General features: G+C 38.9%; 1 protein-coding gene across 4 annotated transcripts in view; it reads right to left on the reverse strand.

The window, feature by feature from the left end:
* MYO1D (myosin ID) overlaps window positions 1–19,539 on the reverse strand; it is a 320,801-nt gene that overhangs the window by 189,926 nt on the left and 111,336 nt on the right. For all 4 annotated transcript variants that reach the window (XM_014862184.3, XM_044744534.2, XM_044744537.2 and 1 more), the window contains exons 13-14: window positions 16,412–16,486; window positions 11,342–11,474 (exon numbers count right to left, since the gene is read on the reverse strand). In XM_014862184.3, the coding sequence (XP_014717670.1) occupies window positions 11,342–11,474; window positions 16,412–16,486 (208 nt within the window). The remainder of the gene's footprint in view (window positions 1–11,341; window positions 11,475–16,411; window positions 16,487–19,539) is intronic.

Below are 19,539 nucleotides of genomic sequence, written 5' to 3' on the forward strand. Positions count from 1 at the left end.
TGTGACAACATGGATGGACCATGAGGGTATATGCTAAGAGAAATAAGTAAGAGGGAGAAAGTCAAATACCATATGCTCTCACTCATAAACAGAAGATAAAAACAACAACAAACAAACACATGGAAACAGACATTCGATTGGTGGTTACCAGAGGGGACGGGGGAGGGAGGAGGATGAAAGCAGTAATTAGGCCATGTGTGTGGTGATGGATTGTAATTAGTCTTTGGGTGGTGAACATGATGTAATCTATACAGAAATTGAAATATTATGTTATAAACCAATGTTACCACAATAAAAAAAATTAAAGCACAAGCAGAATCTTACTTTAAAAAAGTGACGGGTGAACAAATGTTTACTAAATCTGTAATGGTTTTCAAATGGAGCATTTATATGGGGAAGTTGTAGCTCACTTTTAAAAAGGGCTTACAATAAATTTAAAACAAATTTAATGGGATGGGGAAGTGAGGGAGGGGGTACTATTTACTTGAGGATTTTCAGTGAGTTTCCTGGGATACAAGGTTTTTACTGCTTGGTGAACAAACTAAGAAAACTGGCACTGAGCACAGTAAATATTGAAATGCTACTAGATCTACCTGTACGCTTTGGTACTGGGGTAACAGAATATGCATTACACAACTTAGCTCTTAGTTGTCTCTGTTCTTAACTAACAACGATAAAGTCTCCGGACCTAATAACCTAATTCATGAAATGAGGATATTAGGGGTTCAACTTCAGTAATGACACACTAGGTAATTTAAACCAACACTCATGCTGGGGATACCTAGGCTAGGCAAGTAAAATTTGCAAAACATCTGCTTAAAGACATTGCAGAACTAACAAGATAGTGGAGAATATTGAGGCCAGAATCCAGGGGAGGAGGGAAGCCATGGAGAATAGCCCAGGTTTGAGACCTCCTTTTTCCTGGGGGAATTTGCCAACTCCAGATTAAGTGGATGGATCTGAGTAGCCTCATAGGGCTAGTGGGACCGAGATTAGAGACTAGGGCCTGAAAAGGAAGAGGTCATGGGTAAACTCCTCTAACTTTGGGTTGGGGTCCCAAAAGGCTGCCATTAGCAATAAGGGTGAATCAGAAGTAGGCAGACCCTCACAGGGACCATAGTTAAACTTTGAATCACTTCAGTCCTTGAAACTGGAATAGCTGATTTGGAATACTAGCGCTGTTAGATGCCTACAGCAGCAAAGGTAAATCTTCCCTGGAGAAAGATTACATAAATTTGGGCCTCCAATTATTGCTATAAACAATTTTGCAAACATAAGGTTTGGAACAAAATAAAAATTAACCAGACATATAAGGAATCAAGATAACATGAATTAGAAACAGCAAAGTAACATACAAAATACACAGACCTGCAGGGGTCCAGATATGAGAGTTATCAGATAGAGATACTGAAATAACCAGGCTTAACATGTTCAAGATAACAAAAGACAATATTGAGATTTTTTTTTTAGAGAACCAGAAGCTATAAAAAAGGTCCAAACCAAAGGAAAAACTGATACTGAAAAATACAATAATGGAAATTAAGAATTCAGTGGATCAGTAGAAGCGTAGATTAGAAATAGTTGAAGAAAAAAATAATGAACTAGAAGGTAGGTGAGAAGAAACTTCCCAAATGAGCATGGAGAGATAAAAAGATGGAAAACAAAGAAGAGAGGTTGAGAGGCATAGAAGATACATGAGATGGTCTAAGTAACTGGAGTCCTGAGGGAGAGGAGACAGAAGGGACTGAAGCAATATTTCAGAACTAATAGCCAAGAACTGTGCAAAAACGATGAAAAACAATCAAGCTGTTACAAACTGAAGAATTCCGACAAACTCCAAGCAGGATAAAAAAAAAATCTACACCCAGGTACATTCTGAAAACAAACTTCTGAAAACCAAAGAAAAGAAGCCAGAGGAAAAAACACTCATTACGTGTAAGGAGCAACAAACAGACGACAGCTGACTTCTCCAAAGAAACAACGGAATCCAGAAGACCGCCAACTTAGAATTTCACACCCAGCAAAAATATTCTTCAAGAATGAAAACAGTAGAAAATACTTTCAGGTAGACGAAAACAGAGAATTGGTCAACATCAGACCTCAAATATAACAGGATAAAGTTCAAGCAGAAGAAAAATGGTTCTAGATAAAGGTCAGTGATACAGAAACGACAAATGAGTAAATCTAAACAGATACTGAATATGTAGTAGTAACAATAATGATGATGATGCTGTTATCTCATTGGTCTAAATATATATATATATATGTATACAATTAAAATATATGACCAGGGGCTGGCCCCGTGGCCGAGTGGTTAAATTTGCGCGCTCTGCTGCAGGCGGCCCAGTGTTTCGTTGGTTCGAATCCTGGGCGTGGACACGGCACTGCTCATCAAGCCACGCTGAGGCGGCATCCCACATGCCACAACTAGAAGGACCCACAACGAAGAATATACAACTATGTACCAGGGAGATTTGGGGAGAAAAGGAAAAAATAAAATCTGAAAAAAAAAAAAATATGACCAAAATAGCATATAAGTTGGGAGGAAGGCAAATGGAATTAAAATGTTTCTTGGATCTTGCATTGTCCAGGAAGGAGGTAAAAATACCAAATAATATTAGATTTTTATATTCAAGAATGATAATGTAATAACTCCAGTAACCACTAAAACAATATTACGATGTAAATCTTTCAAGATAATAAAGGGAATAAATGGAATAATAAAAATTATTATAACACCAAGTGTGGGGAAGGAGGAAGGAAAGAGTGCCTTCTTAGGTTCAACTAAACATTCTCACTCAAAAGACTCATAGGCCACACTTGGCACAAGTCTACTCAGAAGGACAAGAACATGGCTTGCCAGTTGGCAGTGTCAAGGCCCTTACAGCAGTCCACACAGTAGCCAGGTGACAGCTCAGGTGCAAGTAGATGAGATCCACATCAGGTGGGTATGGGAAGTGCCCTTGGTTTAAAAGCCTCTTGCTTCATAGGATCCAATATCTCTTAAAGCAACTCTGAAGACATAGCTTCCAGGGTCCATGGAAGCGACATGCCTAACAGATAAGTCACCACATTCAAGGAATCCCAAAGTATGTCATCCCCACCAGACATTTATCATTCTCCCAGTAAAGGTGCAATTTACCAAGAGGGGTAATTTTTATCATAAGTAATGTTGCCTTGTAGTACAGTTGATATACATCCTACTAGGGTAATTGGGGAACAGAGCTAGAAATTTAACTGAAGTTTAGTTGTCAAGCAGAAGGAATAAAATTTGGTTTACCTTTTGCCCACATAATCTAAAAGAAAGTTAAAAAGGAAAGAAAAAGAAATACAGAGGAGTCAAATAGAAAGCATTAGCAAGATGGTTGATTTAAACATGACATATAGTAACTACATTAAGAATAAATGGACTAAAAGATTTATTCAACAGACAAACATTGTCAGAATGGATTAAAAAACCAAATTAACTATATGCTATTTACGAGACAAACTTGAAACATAAGGACACAGAAAAGTTGAAAGTAAAAGGGTGGAAAAAGATATACCATGCAGACCCTGGGCAAAAGAAAAGCTGGTGTAACTATTTTATTCATGCAAAGCTGACTTTAAGGCAAAAAGCAATACAGAAGTAAGGAGAAACATTTCATAATGATAAACGATTCAAACACTAGGAAGAAATAATAGTTCTAACTTGAATAAGCCTAACAAATTCTCAAAATATTTAAGGCAAAAACTGAAGGTACAACAAGGAGAAGCAGACAAATTCAGAATCAAAGTAGATTTTTATCACGTTTCAGCACTGACAAAACAAAGAAATTAGTAAGTATACAGGAAAACCGGACAACAATATGATTAGCAAACTTGACCTAATGGACGTGTATAGCATATTAAATGTAAATTATACATATATAAACAAAACTTAACAAATTTCTAAGAATTGAAATCAGAAAGAGTATATCCTCTGACCAAATGAGATTAAACTGGAAACCAAAAGCCAAAAGATAATTAGAAAGTCTTGTATGTTTGGAAATTAAGAAATACACTTCTAAATGACCCTTGGGTTGAAAAGAAAATTACAGTGTGAATTAGAAAATGTTTTGAACTCAATAATTTATAAAATCATGTGGGCAAAGCAATCTTAGTATGAGGTATCATTTGAGTAGTATAAGTACTTTACTAAACAGAAACCAGTTAATGGAATTTCACCAGCATTGACTGATTATGCACAGGAAGTGGTAACACTAGATTAGACATTAAGGACCAACTAAGGGGTGGGGGAATGCCCTTTCCTCCCGCTTAGTAATATAAAAATCTTCAGATAAGGATTCTAGTGGAAATACTTTCTCTATATTTAATCAGCATTCTGTCTCAATTTATAAATGCCACCTCCTCTCTCACTTATAAATATCCAGACTGACTCAGCCTAAGAAATCCTAAATTTGACAAATTCTAAATGTCTTATAAAGGTTAAGTCACAAAAGTTAATAGTGATCTTATTCTATTGCACTTTTAACCTTTTTCTCCCTATATTTTATGCAAGAAACATCATTTGTGAAAGTATACCAATCGTATATACGTATGTATTAGCCAGAAGGCATGGTATTTAGATATTCATCTATTTAAACTGCTCTGAACACTATCAAATAGAGTCGAAGGCAAGTCAGGTTCATCTAACAATTTACTGACCATTTGTTCAGAGTGCTTTATTAGGTATGAAGAGGTATATAAAATTAGAAGAACTCATTCCCTATATCCAAAAGACTTATAATCTAGGTGGGGAGACAACAACATTTAAAACACTGTGTAGACTCTGAAAAAGTGAGCAATCAGGGACCTGCACTTCTGGTGATGGAAGACTAGGCACTTCACATCAACCTTCCTGATGAAGTCATTAAGAAAAAGCACTAGACAAAACACAGGGAAAAAATCTTAAATGTATCAAAGAGCTAATAAGATAGCCAAGATGAGGTTAAGACTAACATCCAGAGTGACGCACCCCGCCTTCAGGGCTGCTTTCGTCTTAGAAACTACTATTGATCCGGATAGGTAGCTACCAGGCTGAGCACAGCTTCTGACAGCCTTGGGGAGCTAGGGAGATGAAAGCTGGAACCGAGGCCATGGATAAGGGACACCGGTCTGGAATCCTGCGTAGCTAGATCTGGGAGTTAAAGGTGAATGGAAAACAATTTGGCCCTTTCAGGGATGGTGGCCCATTGCTGAGGTACTATGGGTCCTGAAACTGGATTAAGGTGATCCCAGATTGTCAGAATCGGTCTGATATACTTTTTTAAACTTAAACTTTCAATTTTTGTATTACGTTTAGGTGTCATTAACAAATGGCATATATCTGTATTCTTTTTCTTTCACCTGATTTGGCAATTTTTATCCATTTACATTCAATGTAATTACTAACATACTTGGATTTATTTCTACAGCTTAAGTTGTCCTGGCTTTCCTATGTTCTTTTGTCTCCTCTTTCCTATGTTTTTTTAGGATTATTATTTTGTCTCATTCTGGCTCCCCTCACCTCTACTAGTCTGGAAGTTAGAACTTCATTTCTATTCTCTTAATGACTACACTGGAAAATTTAACATGCATTTGTACTCACCAGAGTTAAAAGCTAAGCAATATTTTTATCCTTTTCCTGAACAACCAAGGACCTTAAGCCCTAGAATTATAATCATTCACCCCTCCCAATTTATACACTATTGTTGTTGTGCTATTTAATTCTAATACGTATTTTTAATCTAATAAAATATTATTTTTATAGTCAGTTTATTTTCGTCCACATATTTACCAATTCCTTTGCTCTTCCTTCTGCATTTCAAGCTCTCACTTAGTATATACTCTTCCTCCTGCCTCACGGACATCCTTTAGAGTTTCCTTTAGTGTGGTTCTAACTCTCTGTTTTTATTTTTCAGAAAAATTCTTCATTCCATCTTTTTTCTCCAATATATTTTCTCAGTATAGAATTTTGATTTACACTTATTTTCTCTCAGACTGTTATTCCTTTAAAGCTAATCTGATTTTAAGGTATTTTCTTTGTCTTTGATGTTCTGGGGTTTTATTAGGTGCTTAGATGCAGATTTCTCTTGATTTTTCCAGCTTGGGATACACTGAAATTCTGGACTCTGTAGAGTGGTGTCTTTCATCATTCTTGAAATTCTCAGCAATATTTCTTCAAAGATTGCTCTGCTCATCTTTTCCTCTCCTTGTATAACTCTGATTAGATGCATGTTAGATCTTTCCATTTATCTTCCATGTCTCTTAATGTTTCTTTTCTATGTTTCATTTCTTGGTCTCTTTAAGTGGAATTCAGGATAATTTCTTCCATTCTTTCTTTCATTTCACTATTCTCTCTTCAGCTTTGTCCAAACTGATGTTAAACTTATCCATTAAGTTTTTTTCTTTTTTTTTGAGGAAGATTAGCCCTGAGATAACATCTGCTGCCAATCCTCCTCTTTTTGCTGAGGAAGATTGGCTCTGAGCTAACATCTGTGCCCATCTGCCTCTACTTTATATGTGGGACGCCTGCATGACTTGACAAGCGGTGCATAGGTCCACACACCTGGGATCTGTACCAGCGAACCCTGGGCTGCTGAAGTGGAAACATGTGCACCTAACCACTGCGCCATTGGGCCAGCCCCTCCACTGAGTTTTTAATTTTAAATTATTTAGTTTGTATTTCTATCAGTTGCCTAGTTACCTGCTCTTTTTCACATTTTTAGGCCTTTCATTTCTTGAAACATACTAAACATTCTTATATTCTGTTTCTGATAATTCCAGTATAAGAAGTTTTCACGAGTCTGAATCTGTTGTTTAGTCTGTCTCTCACATACGGTATCTTGTTTCTTTATGTGTGTAGTGATTCTTTACCATGAACTCCTTATTTTCCTTAGAACTTTGTGGAAATTCTTTAAAGTCTGGTATGAAGGCAGATTCTTCAAGGAAAAAAAACCATGCTTGCTACCTTCAGACGCCTGGGGACAATACCAGAGCCAGACCACTTTAAATTGTTGGCTTGAGCCTTTTCAGGCCACACAGGTAGTGTGGATTTGGACTGCAAACCTCATAAAAACCGGCTTATAACGACAAATTCTCAAGGAGTGGTCATCCATCCTCCTTGGCTCAGTGCCAAGAACTAAGACAGGCAGTTTTCCTTTCAGATAATGAGAAAGTATTTCTAGTTCACTCTAGAAGTATCCTTTGAGAAGGCAGCCCTTTGGAGACCCACCATTGTGTGCGTGTGTGTGATCTCTTATTAGACAGCCTACTTTAGGCAGGCCCTGGGCTTCACTTGCTTCAAGGACCCAGCCTTGAACAACCATACTCAACGTTACCCACTTCAGCAAACCCCACAGTGTGAAAGGCAGCTTCAGCGCTCTGGTTACTTTTCCCTTCGCTCAGTTAACTTCTGCCTTCACTCAGTCCCAGGCCTGCATATTCCTTGCCTTCTTGTTAGTTCACAGCTGCATTCAAGAAGCTCGTGTCTAGAATTTACCTAACACTGTAGTTGTTTTCAGTTGGTTTGAGTGGGCACTTTGTTCACCATGTTGCCAGAAAACGCATCACTCATATATATTTTTAAGATCTTTACATCTATGTTCCTAGGTGAAACTGACGGCTAATTTTATTTTCTCATACTAACCTTGTTCTAAGGTAATACTCATCTCATAACATCAGTGGAGTAGTGGCCTCTCTTCTCCCCAGCCTCCAAACGGTTTGCACGTGACGGGGATTATTGGCTCCTTGAAGGATTTGTAAAACTTATCTGTAAAACCATCTGGGCCTGATGTTCTTGACAGAGTTGGGGGAAAGCTGACTTCTGACTAGTGATTCAGAATCTTTAAGGTTACTGATTTATTCAGGTTTTGTATTTCCTCTTGAGTTAATTTTGATCACATATTTTTCTAGAAAACTATCTAATTTTTCAAATTCATTGGCCTACAGTTGTTTATAATATTTTGATGCTTTTTAAAATCTCTATAGTGTATGGACTTGTATCCCTTTTTTGACTCATAGCATTGGTTTTGTTTCTTTTCTCTTTCTTCTTCCTCTTCTCCCCAAAGCCCGCATAGTACATAGTTGTAAATTCTGGTTGTCAGTGCCTCTGGTTGTGCTATGTGGGACACTGCCTCAGCATGGCCTGATGAGCAGTTCTAGGTTTGTGCCCAGGATCTGAACCGGCAAAACCTCAGGCTGCTGAAACAGAGCGCACAAACCCAACCACCCGACCGTGGGGCTGGCCATAGCATTGTTTTGTCTTTTTCTTTTTCACCTGTTTTATTAAAGATTTGTCTATTTGATTAATTTTTTGGTTTCTTTTTCTTCTTTTTTTTTGCTGAGGAAGATTCACCCTGAGCTAACATCCATGTCAATCTTCTATTTTTTAGCATGTGGGCTGCCAGGACAGCATGGCCTCTAACAGAGCGGCAGAGGTCCCTCCCGGGAACTGAAGCTGGGCTGCCGAAGCAGAATGTGCTGAACTTAATCACTAGGCCACCTGGGCTGTCTCATCTTTCTATTACTTTTAATTTTTGCTATTTAAAAATTATTTCTCACTTCTTTCTTTAGATTTCTTTGGAGTTCCTCTTCTGGCTTCTTGAGTTGAACTTGTTTACTTTCAATCCTCCTTGTTCTTTTATGAACACATATCAAGTGGGCCACTTTGCAGTACTTTACAGATTTTGATAAATTCTTTGTCATTCAGTTCCAGATAATTTTTTAATTTCCATTGTGATTTCCTCTTCAACTTGTGAGTTATTTAGAAGAGCATTTTTTTGGAAGTTCTCAAGCACATTTTTAAAAAAAGCTTTTTTAATGCTGATTTTTATTTTACTTGCTGTGGGGATGGAGAATGTATCTGTATATACATTTGTTAAAATGGTTGAGACTTCCTTTGTGATCTAGCATGCGGTCAATTCTTGTACATGTTCCAGTATACTTGAAAGGAATATGTACTTTCTATTCCCTTGGTACAGAACTCTTTTGATCTATTAAAGTTTAAATTTGGTCTTCAAAGCTCCTGCATTCTTACTGAGGTTTTTGTCTGTTGATCTACCAGTTTCTGGAAGAACTGGTTTAAAATCTCCCACTAGGATTGTGGACTTGTCAATTTTTCCTTTAAAAATTTTCAGATTCTTTTTGTGCTTCGTAGAGTTTATATATAATCACAGCTATGTTGTTAGGGACCTGGTTCAAAACGGCTTTATCATCTTGCCTATTTTCATTTTATTATTAGTTTCTTCATCTGTATTAATACTTTTTTTCTTAAATTTTATGCTCTCTCACATTAATATTGCTTTTAACCAATTTTTTTGGGGGGGTGGGGGAAGTGGTTTATACATCTCTATCCATCTCTTTGTTTTTAATCTTTCTGCAAGGTGTCATTCAGGTACCTCCTATAAGCAGCTATACCTGGACTTTCCACCTATCTGGTCTGTTGAGTCTAGTTACATATATGGTGAGTACCAATTATTTAGATTTATTTCTATCATATTATTTTGTATTTTCTAAATATAACATTTTTCCTTAGTTTCTACCCCGCTCACCTTCCTGCCTTCTGCTGAACTGATAAGTTGTCCACATTCTTTTGCTTGGCCCTGCTCCCTGCCTCCTGCTCCCACCTCCACAAACACACAGATTGGGAAGCTGAAGCAGAGACTGCTAAACTAGGTGCCTACCTCATACGCAGGATCTTTTCCTACTTTGAAACAGAATACATATTTCCAGGTGGGTTCACTGCTGACCAGAATTAAAATGCACTTCCCAGCTCCCCTGGCAACTAGGTAGAGCAAACAAGATGTAGCTGAAGTGCTGTGAGAGACTTCCAGAAAGTCTCTTCAAAAGGGAAGAACCTCCAGCTGCCATCCTGGACCAGGAGGATGGAGGCCAAAGGCAGGATGGTAGAGGAGACAGACACAAGGAACCCGGCTCCCTAACCACCTCAGAGCTGCTTTACCACGCCTGGGACACCTTCTTCCGTACTTCCCTGACAGGAGAGAGAAATAAATGTCTGCCTTGCTTAAGTCACTAATTATGCTGCATGCAATTCCTGACACAGAATTTTTGGACGGTTCTAGAACTGTTATTTTTAAAAAACGCATATTTAACTACCAATTTTAGAAAATAAAAGTGATTCTTTTCTAGTTAATCAACAAGTTAATATATTTTATAAACAATATATTTATAAACATACTTTATAAATACACTAGTAAAATAGATTTTATAAATTCGTGTTCAACTCTATTTCTCGTGTCACATGCCTTCCAGGTTCACTCTACTTCTTGCTGGATGAGGCAGGTTGTCGCTGCCACACAGAGAGAAGCTGAGAGACAAGAGGAAGGGTTTTAAGGGAGGGTTTAGGTATTCTAGTCTTTGGTTCTGGGGTCCTCACCCCTGCCTTTCTGGAGGTTTGATTATACAGGCCAACAAATTGTGCTTATTTGTTGTCACTTGAGGCCAAAGAATCCTGATGAAAAGAAACAGAAAGCTAGTGAACAGACGTATTCTTGTGGCATTTGCCTAATTTATCCACAGTGAAGTAACCAGAAACAGTACAGATTTAAATTCTTAGAGAGGAAGTTGATTTGGGGGGAAAAAAAAAGATAATAACGAAGAAGAAAATACATAGGAAAAGTACCAGAAGAGAAAGATAAAAATGAAGGAACTAAACATAACACATCCCAGAATGTTGCTTAATTTATCAAACTTGTCAACAGCGGTAGTTAAGAGCAGAATTCTGTTCTTTAAGAAGAAAAAACAGACTGAAGTTATCAAACAGTATTAGACCTCAAAGGACCAATAAAAAACAGACATAACGGTCAACAATACACCTTTTTATTTCAACTACTTAAAACAGCCTAAGGACAATACTTAAATACTATACTTCCTCTTAAAACTCTGTCTGGTCATTTTGTATTCAGATATGCTACATTGCTATTTAATTCAAGTTTTTTGTGTTATTTTAAGCCAGGCCCTGTCTTCAGCACAAGGCTGAAGTTCATTTTGTCAGGCACATGCTATACTTTACAGCTATATACACATTTTAAAGATCTCACTAAGACTTTCCAACCTTGATGACAACAGTAGGACAAAAAGCCCAAATTTAAGAAAAGCATTTCATCTGGGACGCAAACGATGGTTTTACCAAGCCATGTTAAAAACAAATAAACAAAAAGTAAGAATAAAAATTCTATTATAACATTCACTTTAAATATATATTTATCAATTCGCTTTACTCTAATTACCTAAAAAAGCATATCATATATTCATTCTCTATAACACATATTGAGAGGAACTCTATGAACTAAAATGGATATTCAGAAAATAAAATAATTACCTTTGACGCAAGGTTGTCCACCAGAGCAATCATAGAATTCTTGAACAAGGTGGCGGCAGTCAGAGGGCGCTTGGTCACCTCTGTAATGCTCAGTTTGCCTTCGGGCCACATGTTCTTCAGCACAGGATTTGAACTGAGAAGCACAGAAAGAGCAATTCAAATGTTACATTCAAATAAGCTGACTAAGAATTGCTAAGCAATCCTGTTGAACTGTGCCCTGGGCGTCACAACGGGGCTGCAGACTGAACTCACAAGGCCCAACTGGAAGAATGGTTCCATCCAGAACACTGTGCTGAAAGCGCAATGACAGATACGGCGCCAGACATTGAGATGTGTCCAAACTATACTACATCCAAAAAATTCTTTAAACTTCTTTAAAGTGACATCTATATTATTATAACCTAGGACCCTGAAATGGTTAACATGGTTCTTACAATATATACATAAAATAAAATGGTTCTGGGGGTAGTTATACAAATGAGGACAAACCACTAGTAGGAAAATGATCCTCAATGTCATGGCAGAAAACATGAAAGTAAAAGCATTTTCTAGTTGAAACAAATATTCATACAGAATAGGTAACACTACAAAAAGCCAGGTCTTTCTAAAAATACAGATAGGGATAGAAAATAACCCTTTTTACATTCTAGTAAATCCCTTTACTGCAGCTGAATTTATGAACAAATTTATAGGTAGCATTGGTGGTGACAATATTTTATTGATATGACACTATGACTGTTGCAATTCAATTCTTAAAGTGTACTTCAGGCCAGTTTTCATGCTATAAAATTATATATTCATTATTTGGCTCTGTGAAGATATTTTTAAAAACATGTGTGGTGGCCTCAACTCTGATTTTCTTCCTGTTTCATTTCGGGTGCTTTTGATTTTAAAGTAATTGGAACTTGAAATGTTGCTTGCTTTCTCCAGAACTTTTCTCTTGTCAGAATTTTTCTTTTTTAATTGGGAGTTGAAGAAAGACTTACCATGGACATTCTCTGCTAATTATGTTTACTACTGCCGTCATTTTGGCCACTTTTCTTAAGTGGTATAAAACCGAGAAAATTGAGTTGGTTCCCCAAACACCTAAGTAAGTGTCTGTATGCAGAGGCTCAAAATAATAGTTGCAGAGTGCCAGAGTGGATGACAAAGGAGCGAGCACAGAAGATAAGTGGTGAGGGGAAGACTGACTGGGTCAATGAAGGAAGACAGAGCAACACTCCTAACCCTCGCCACTGCCAGCAAGCGTGCTAACTACATCGAAAGCGGCTAGAAATAATGCCATGATCTGTAGTTTACGGACCCAGTTTTATTACTTTCTAGTCCTATTTCATAATTTTCCAATGATACACATATCAACAAAAATGACCACATAAATGTATATTGTTTTTCCTTAACTTTTCCATTCTAACCTTTAGCAGAGAGGGAATTTAAGGCAATGGTTCTCAACCTTTAGAGCACACGATGCCTGGATGCCTTCCTAACACCTACTGAACAGAATTTCCAGAAAGCAGAGCGTGTGTACTTTGAAAATTCTGAAGCACGCCAAAGACTGAAAATCACCAGCTTTGGGTCTACGCAGTTTCTACCCCAAATTCCACCTCACTCACTGTTCACCATACTTAGAAATTATTCCCATACTACCTTGTGAATGGAGGGAGAGGGGAAAGTTGGAAATGAAGAAAATAAGATGTGTACTATTTTTATTACATTATTAAACAGTAAAATCGACACATAATGAATCAAAACAGACACATACAACCATTTTAAAGAGAAAGAACTTTCAGGCCAGTAAGTCATAAACGTAATATTAACAAAATAGTTTTCAAACATTTAAAAGAACTCTTTCCTTAAAAGGGAAGCTTATTTATCCAGAAACTCAGTATGTATACTAGAGAAGGCAGAACTTATCTGGCTAATAAGAGAGCAGTACAAAGTCTGTGCCCCTGGCATGCCACCTGCTTGCTCCCTTCCTCCTTCCATTACCTCCGCACACGCACATGCACATGCATGCAGAGGCGCACGTATACTCTCAAGGTCTACAGAACTAGAGATCCAAGGATTACTCTCAAACATATACAAAGAAAGGAAGGATTGAAATTTGGGGAGGTTGTTTAGCATGGAAGCCTTGAAAATTGTCCAGAGGCAAAGACAGCCCAACCAAACACCATCTAGGAGGATGATTTTAGCCAAAATAATTTCAAGACTTCCCACCCCACTGGCAAGGCCTTTCCTATTTTGGAAATAGATACAATAAGTTGCAGGCAGCAGACTTCTAATCTTTTTCCACCTTTGGCAAGACCATCCCTACTGTGAAACGGATTCACCTTCGCCAGATGCCTTTAATTGCTGGATTTATCTAAGTTCCTTTGTTCTGATTCTGTGCTTACCAAGAAACTAAGCATTGTGGATTCTATGGGTGATATTTCTCATTGTCAACTAATAAACTAGAATTCTCATTGCTATCTGACTTCCCCCAAGCAGATTTTCCAATAGGGAAAAAGCCTGTCATATCAACGCAAGTATTCCATTCCATGTGACTGTTAGATTTTTCACTGGAAATAAATCCACGTGCTGATTTGTTTCTACATTGGTCCTGTGAGCTTGGGGTTATATGAACTCACTACTGGGGGTGGAGCTGTTCTCAGTGAGCTGAACCTCTGATGAATTCACCAAGGCAATGAATGCCACCTTGCACAACCTCTTGGTACACAGCCCAGTTGCCTTCTCCGGGCAACACACCCGGACACTGCCACTGGCCAACTGAGACTGTTTTTCCAATTTGAGTTTTTGACATTTGTAACACAGAGCAATGCCAGACTCTGTCATTTGTCCTTCAAAATGAGTGCATCTTACCTGATAAATCAGGCATTGAAATTCCTTTCTCAAAGTCCCTTTTCTCCACGACCAGCTCTTACATGGGTCCCCTCTCACATTCCCATGCATCTGTAACTTTCTAGTGATGATAGCTCCATCACCGTTCTTGGTGGCTTCAACATTGACACGGATGAATCATTTTACAGCAAAACTTCTTGAAAGAACTGTTTGAACACAAGGTCTCCACATTCTCATTTTCTGTATTCACTTGAACCCATTTTAAAGAGACATTTGTCTTCATGACTCTACTGAAACCAGTGTTGTCAAGAGTCACCCTGACCATGTTAGCAAATCCAGCGGTTAACCTTGGTCCTCACATCACTCTGCTTGTGACGGTATTTGACACAGTTTACAATTTTTTCCTTCTTAAAGCACCTTTTTCTCGGCTGGGCCTCTGAAACAACAGATTCCTGGTTTTCTTCCTATCTCACTGGCACGCTCTCAGCTTCCTTTGCTGGTTTCTCCTTTCTCGCTTGACTCTAAATGTTGGAGTGTCTCAGGGATTTGTCCTTCAACCTCTTCTCTCTTACTTTTTACTTATGCTCACCCTAGATAATCTCATCTAGTCTATGGCTTTAAATACTATCAATATACCGATGACTGTGAATTTGTATCTCTACTCTCACCTTCACCCTAAGTTCCAGATGCATACACGGAATTGCCACATGGCATTTTCAACTGGATATCCAATATGCACCTCCGACATCACATATTCCAAACAAAACTCTTGACTTTCCCCACCAAATTAGCTCCTCCTCTTGTCTTCCCGACATCAAGCATCCCTTCCCCACTGCTCAGGCCTCACTGCTTTCTGTTTTTCTCTCATATTACACATCGTATCCATCAGCAAGTCTCGTTGGCTCTACTTTCAAAATGTCACCCACTCTGATCACTTCTCATCATCTCTGTCACTACCATCCAGGTCTCACCCTGGATTACTAAACTAGCTTCCTAACCAGCCTGCCCATGTCTACACTTGCTCTTTATGGTATGTGTTGTACACAGTAGCGCTAGTGATCTCCTTAAAATATAAAGCACATCACATCACGAATTCTAATGGCTTCCCTTCATACTTCATCCTTACCTTGGCTCACAGACTCTTCATGATCCAGGCCCTGTCGACCTGTTTCAATTCCTTCCGTACCACTTTCCCTGTGCCTCATTCTGTTTGCAGCTACACTGGCCTTCTTGCCTTCCTCAATACACGCAAGCTCATTCCCACCTTAGCACCTTGGTCCTAGCTGTCCTCTCTGCCTGAAATGCTCTTCGCTCACATGTTCATGGCTTGCTCCCTCACTTCATTCAGGTCTCTGCTCAAATGTCAGCTCTTTTAAGATGCTTTTTCTGACCACCCTATCTAGAACGCTTCCCCTGCCTTTCCTTGTCTGTACCCTTCAACCTCTTAACTACTTTATCTTTTGTCACAGAACTTGTTAGTACCTGAAATTTAGTTGTTTTCTTGTTTAACTATCATCCCCACTAGAATATAAGATCCACGAGGGCAGGGATTTTTGTCAGAGCTATATCCCAGAGCACAGAAGGATGGGTAGCTCAGAGGTGCTCAATACGTTTTGGAAGATCTACTGACCAACTGACTGAGCAGACTTTATAAATGAGGGACTACAGTTCTCTGATCCAAAAGAAGCAGCCGGCCAAGAATCCTCTTGCTTCTTCACGGGCCTTCTTTCTAAAGCATCCATACTGGGTGTGAACTTGCCATTCTTTGCCTGGTTTTATTTTGTCACAGCTTTTTCACATTTTCTTGGATCGTGAGAAGATTCTGTCCACTCAGGATCTATCATCACTGACACTAGATGTCACTTTGATATTAAGGGGCCTCTTCAGGGGCAAAGACACTACAGTGGGAATCTGAGTGAGGAAAGCTTTCTGGGCCAGGGGTTATCTGACACTTCTCCCATGGCCACTGGCCTAGCTAGTGGGGATGCCAGAAGTGAACAGAGAAACTGAGGCAACCCAAGGGAAATCAAATTAGTAGCAGGTTCCTGCCCTAAGTTTATAGATTTTATAATCATAAAGTAATATATTATTTTATTTATTAATCATAATCAAGCATAACTGTAAAATTGGCCAGAAACTCTTAAAATTGTCACATAAAAACAATCATGTGCATATATATTATGCAATATATATGTCAAAGAGCTTAATGTAAAGATAATAAAATTTCAATCCTACCTGTTATACATGAGGCGCTTGAAATCTTGAAATAAAGTGTCTTTATTTTTGTCAATAAAACCAATGACAGAATAGCTAATAGAGAAAAAAATAGAAAACACTCATTATTCACCAAGCAAGATGCACATTTAAGCTTTCTAGAAGTTTACAAGCCTTTCCACTGTCAATTATGCAATCAATCATCTATAAAGCTGATATTGTCCACCTTGTTCTGTGTTAAAGGGTACCAAATTTACCTACTAAATAGAGGGGAAGCTGTCTCTATTCCTCAAAAAGGGGGCAAACATCAGTACCATCACTATGATTAAGATCATCATTTACTACTGGTTTATTGCTTACCTCAAGAAGATGACTTTTAAAAAGATAGCTGTATTTATCATCCAGCATTCCTAAGATAAAAGCAAAACAGCAACATACTGGAACTAATAGTCTCTTCCGTAGGGAGGTCAAGTGACTTGCCTAAGGTTCGCTCAGTGTGTTCAGGGTGGGATAAAAGAATCCAAGAAGAACTGCAAAGGATGGTAAGATATGGATAAGCAGAGGAGAAAGAGGAAGGCAGGTCACACAGGGAAACAGATTAAATGAAGGGACAGAAGCAGGCACATGCATGGAGTTCTTGAGAGAAAATCAGGAGGCCAGTATTCACGGTTTGGAGGAAGGGAGATGAGTAAGGTCTGGAAAGTCTAGCTAAGATTGCAGTTGGTGACAGAGGCAGGAATGGGAGCTGTTCTGTTGCAGTGACTGTATGGACTCTAGGAGGAGTAAACTCAGTGTTGGGCATAAAAAAGCAATGGAGGATTCTGGGTGATTAAGACAGAGGCCAGGAGGCTGAGCAAATGGTAACTCTAGATGAAGCTGCTCCTTACAGCTCTACCTTCTTGCCTGTCTATTTTTTCCTCCTTGACAATCACATCAATGTAGACAATTCTCAGATCTCTAACCCTGACCCCTCACCAGTGTTTCAGCCTTACATGTTTAATTCTGCAAGAAAGTTCCTTCAGGCTGGGCTGCCCACAGGCACTGAAAGGTCACCAAGTCCAAAATTATTTCCTTGCCTCCTCCAGCCTGAGTCTTCTTCTTAATACCTTCAAGTCACTTTTGACTGAACCCTTGAAGTCTCTTGACTCTTAGTCTATTGTCTAGCCCACAAAATTCACACTTCAAAGTCCTTACTTTGGCTTTCGGACTCATTGTGATTTGATCTCAATCTACTTTTCCAGGCATTTCTACTTCTCTATGCTACAAAAAGGATACATGCCAGTCAAATGGACCTAGTTGCTATTTTGCGAAAACTTTTAGCACCCTTCCCACTTCTTCCTATAAAAATAATTCCTAGCATCTAAGGACCAGCATTAGCCTTCCCGGGTTTATCACACACAGACAGAAGTATTTTATCATTCTCTTATTCTGAATTCTGACAACACTTGTTATTATTCACATGGCAATTATTTTAAATCATCTTTTATTATATCAGTGTATGTGTGTAAATGTATGTGTGTATGCATGTGTGCATGTATTTATACACGGGATACACATAAACATACACACACACCTATATACGTCTGTATGTATCTCACATGGAAAGATCTTTGTGGGTAAGGACCATACTTTACAAAGTGTAGTATGCACAGAAGATGGCCAGAGAAAATCTAGAAAAGGATTGACGGGCTTAAGGAGAGAAGGGGAAGTCTGAGGCATGGCATATCCCTCAAGGTGGTCAGCTAGTATTCTGGACTGGGAGTCTGGAAACCTAGCTATTGTCTCAGCTCCTCCATAAACTTGCTGTGCGACCCTGGGTAAGAATTTTACACACTCGGCATAAGTCTCTTCATCTGTAAGACAAAGGTGCTGGCCAAGTTGGTCTCTAGGGCCTCTGTCAGCTCCACTTTTCTGCCATTCTCAGCTGCATCAAAGTACCCTGTAAGCGAGGCCTGGATTTTCAGGGTGGATATCTGTATGGTACTGGATCTTCCCTCTTCAGGATTCTGGAACCTGGAAACAGGACCAGAAAAAGTAGAGAATGGTGCCATTCCAGCAGTAACGGCTAACTTGACAGATGGGGTGACAATTTTGAGCCATATTTATGATTCTAGAGTTTTAATTTAAATCAGGAACAGCTACTAAAATTTCTTCAAATGCCTTTTTGGCATTTAGAGATGATCATCGCTTTTTTGTTGTTTAATCTCTTCCTGTGGTGGGTTACATGAATAGGACTCCTAATATAAAAAATCAGGAGAAAGGAAAACAGAGAACTTCAAACAAAATGAAGGTAAGGAGCAGTGTTCAGTGGACAGTTAAAGCATACTAAATGTAGCAGGGTGAAAAATGCCCCCCGGAAGGCCTTCATGTCAAATTCCCGGGAACCTGTGAATGTTACCTTACATGGTGAAAGATGTGATCACATTAAGGATCTTGAGAGGAGAAATTTATATCTGCCCAGGTGGACCCTAAATGGCATCACAGGTGTAGATTTAAGAGAGAGGCAGAGGGAGATTTAACACAGACACACTGAGGAGGAGGAGGCAACACGACCACGGAGGCAGGGACTGGAGTGATGCGGCCACAAGCCAAGGAATGCCTACAGCCACCTCCTCTAGAGCCTTCAGAGTGCGGCCCTGCCAACACCTGGATTTCCAACCTCTGGCCTCCGGAACCGTGAAAGAATAAATTTCTCCTGTTTTAAGCCATCAATTTGTGGTAATTTGTTACAGCACCCCTAGGAAACTAAAATACTAAGGTAGTTATATTTTCATATCAATTTCTACTTTTATTACAATCAGAAAAGTGTGGCTTGTGAGAATTTTACTTTTTCAAACGTTATTTGAAGAAGAATATGGAAAAATTAGCTTTTGTTTATATCGTTACCCAACTACTTGCGGTTCTTCATACACGGTAGTGACTCAGGCCTGGGCCTGCACGCCTGCTGCCTCCTCTGCTTGGAATGCCCCCTCTTCTCTCTCCCCTTCTCCTAATTCATTCCCCTGACTAAGCCTCTTTTACTTTTAGGACTCAGCATGGATATCACTTCCTCCACCAAGTGGGTTAATGATTCCCCCTCAATATTTGCATAATGCCTGTGCGTCTCTAGTTTAATCCTTTCCATCCTCCATTACAGTGATTTATCATGT

This window comes from Equus asinus, chromosome 13 (genome assembly GCF_041296235.1).
Source record: "Equus asinus isolate D_3611 breed Donkey chromosome 13, EquAss-T2T_v2, whole genome shotgun sequence".
Taxonomy (NCBI): Eukaryota; Metazoa; Chordata; class Mammalia; order Perissodactyla; family Equidae; genus Equus; species Equus asinus.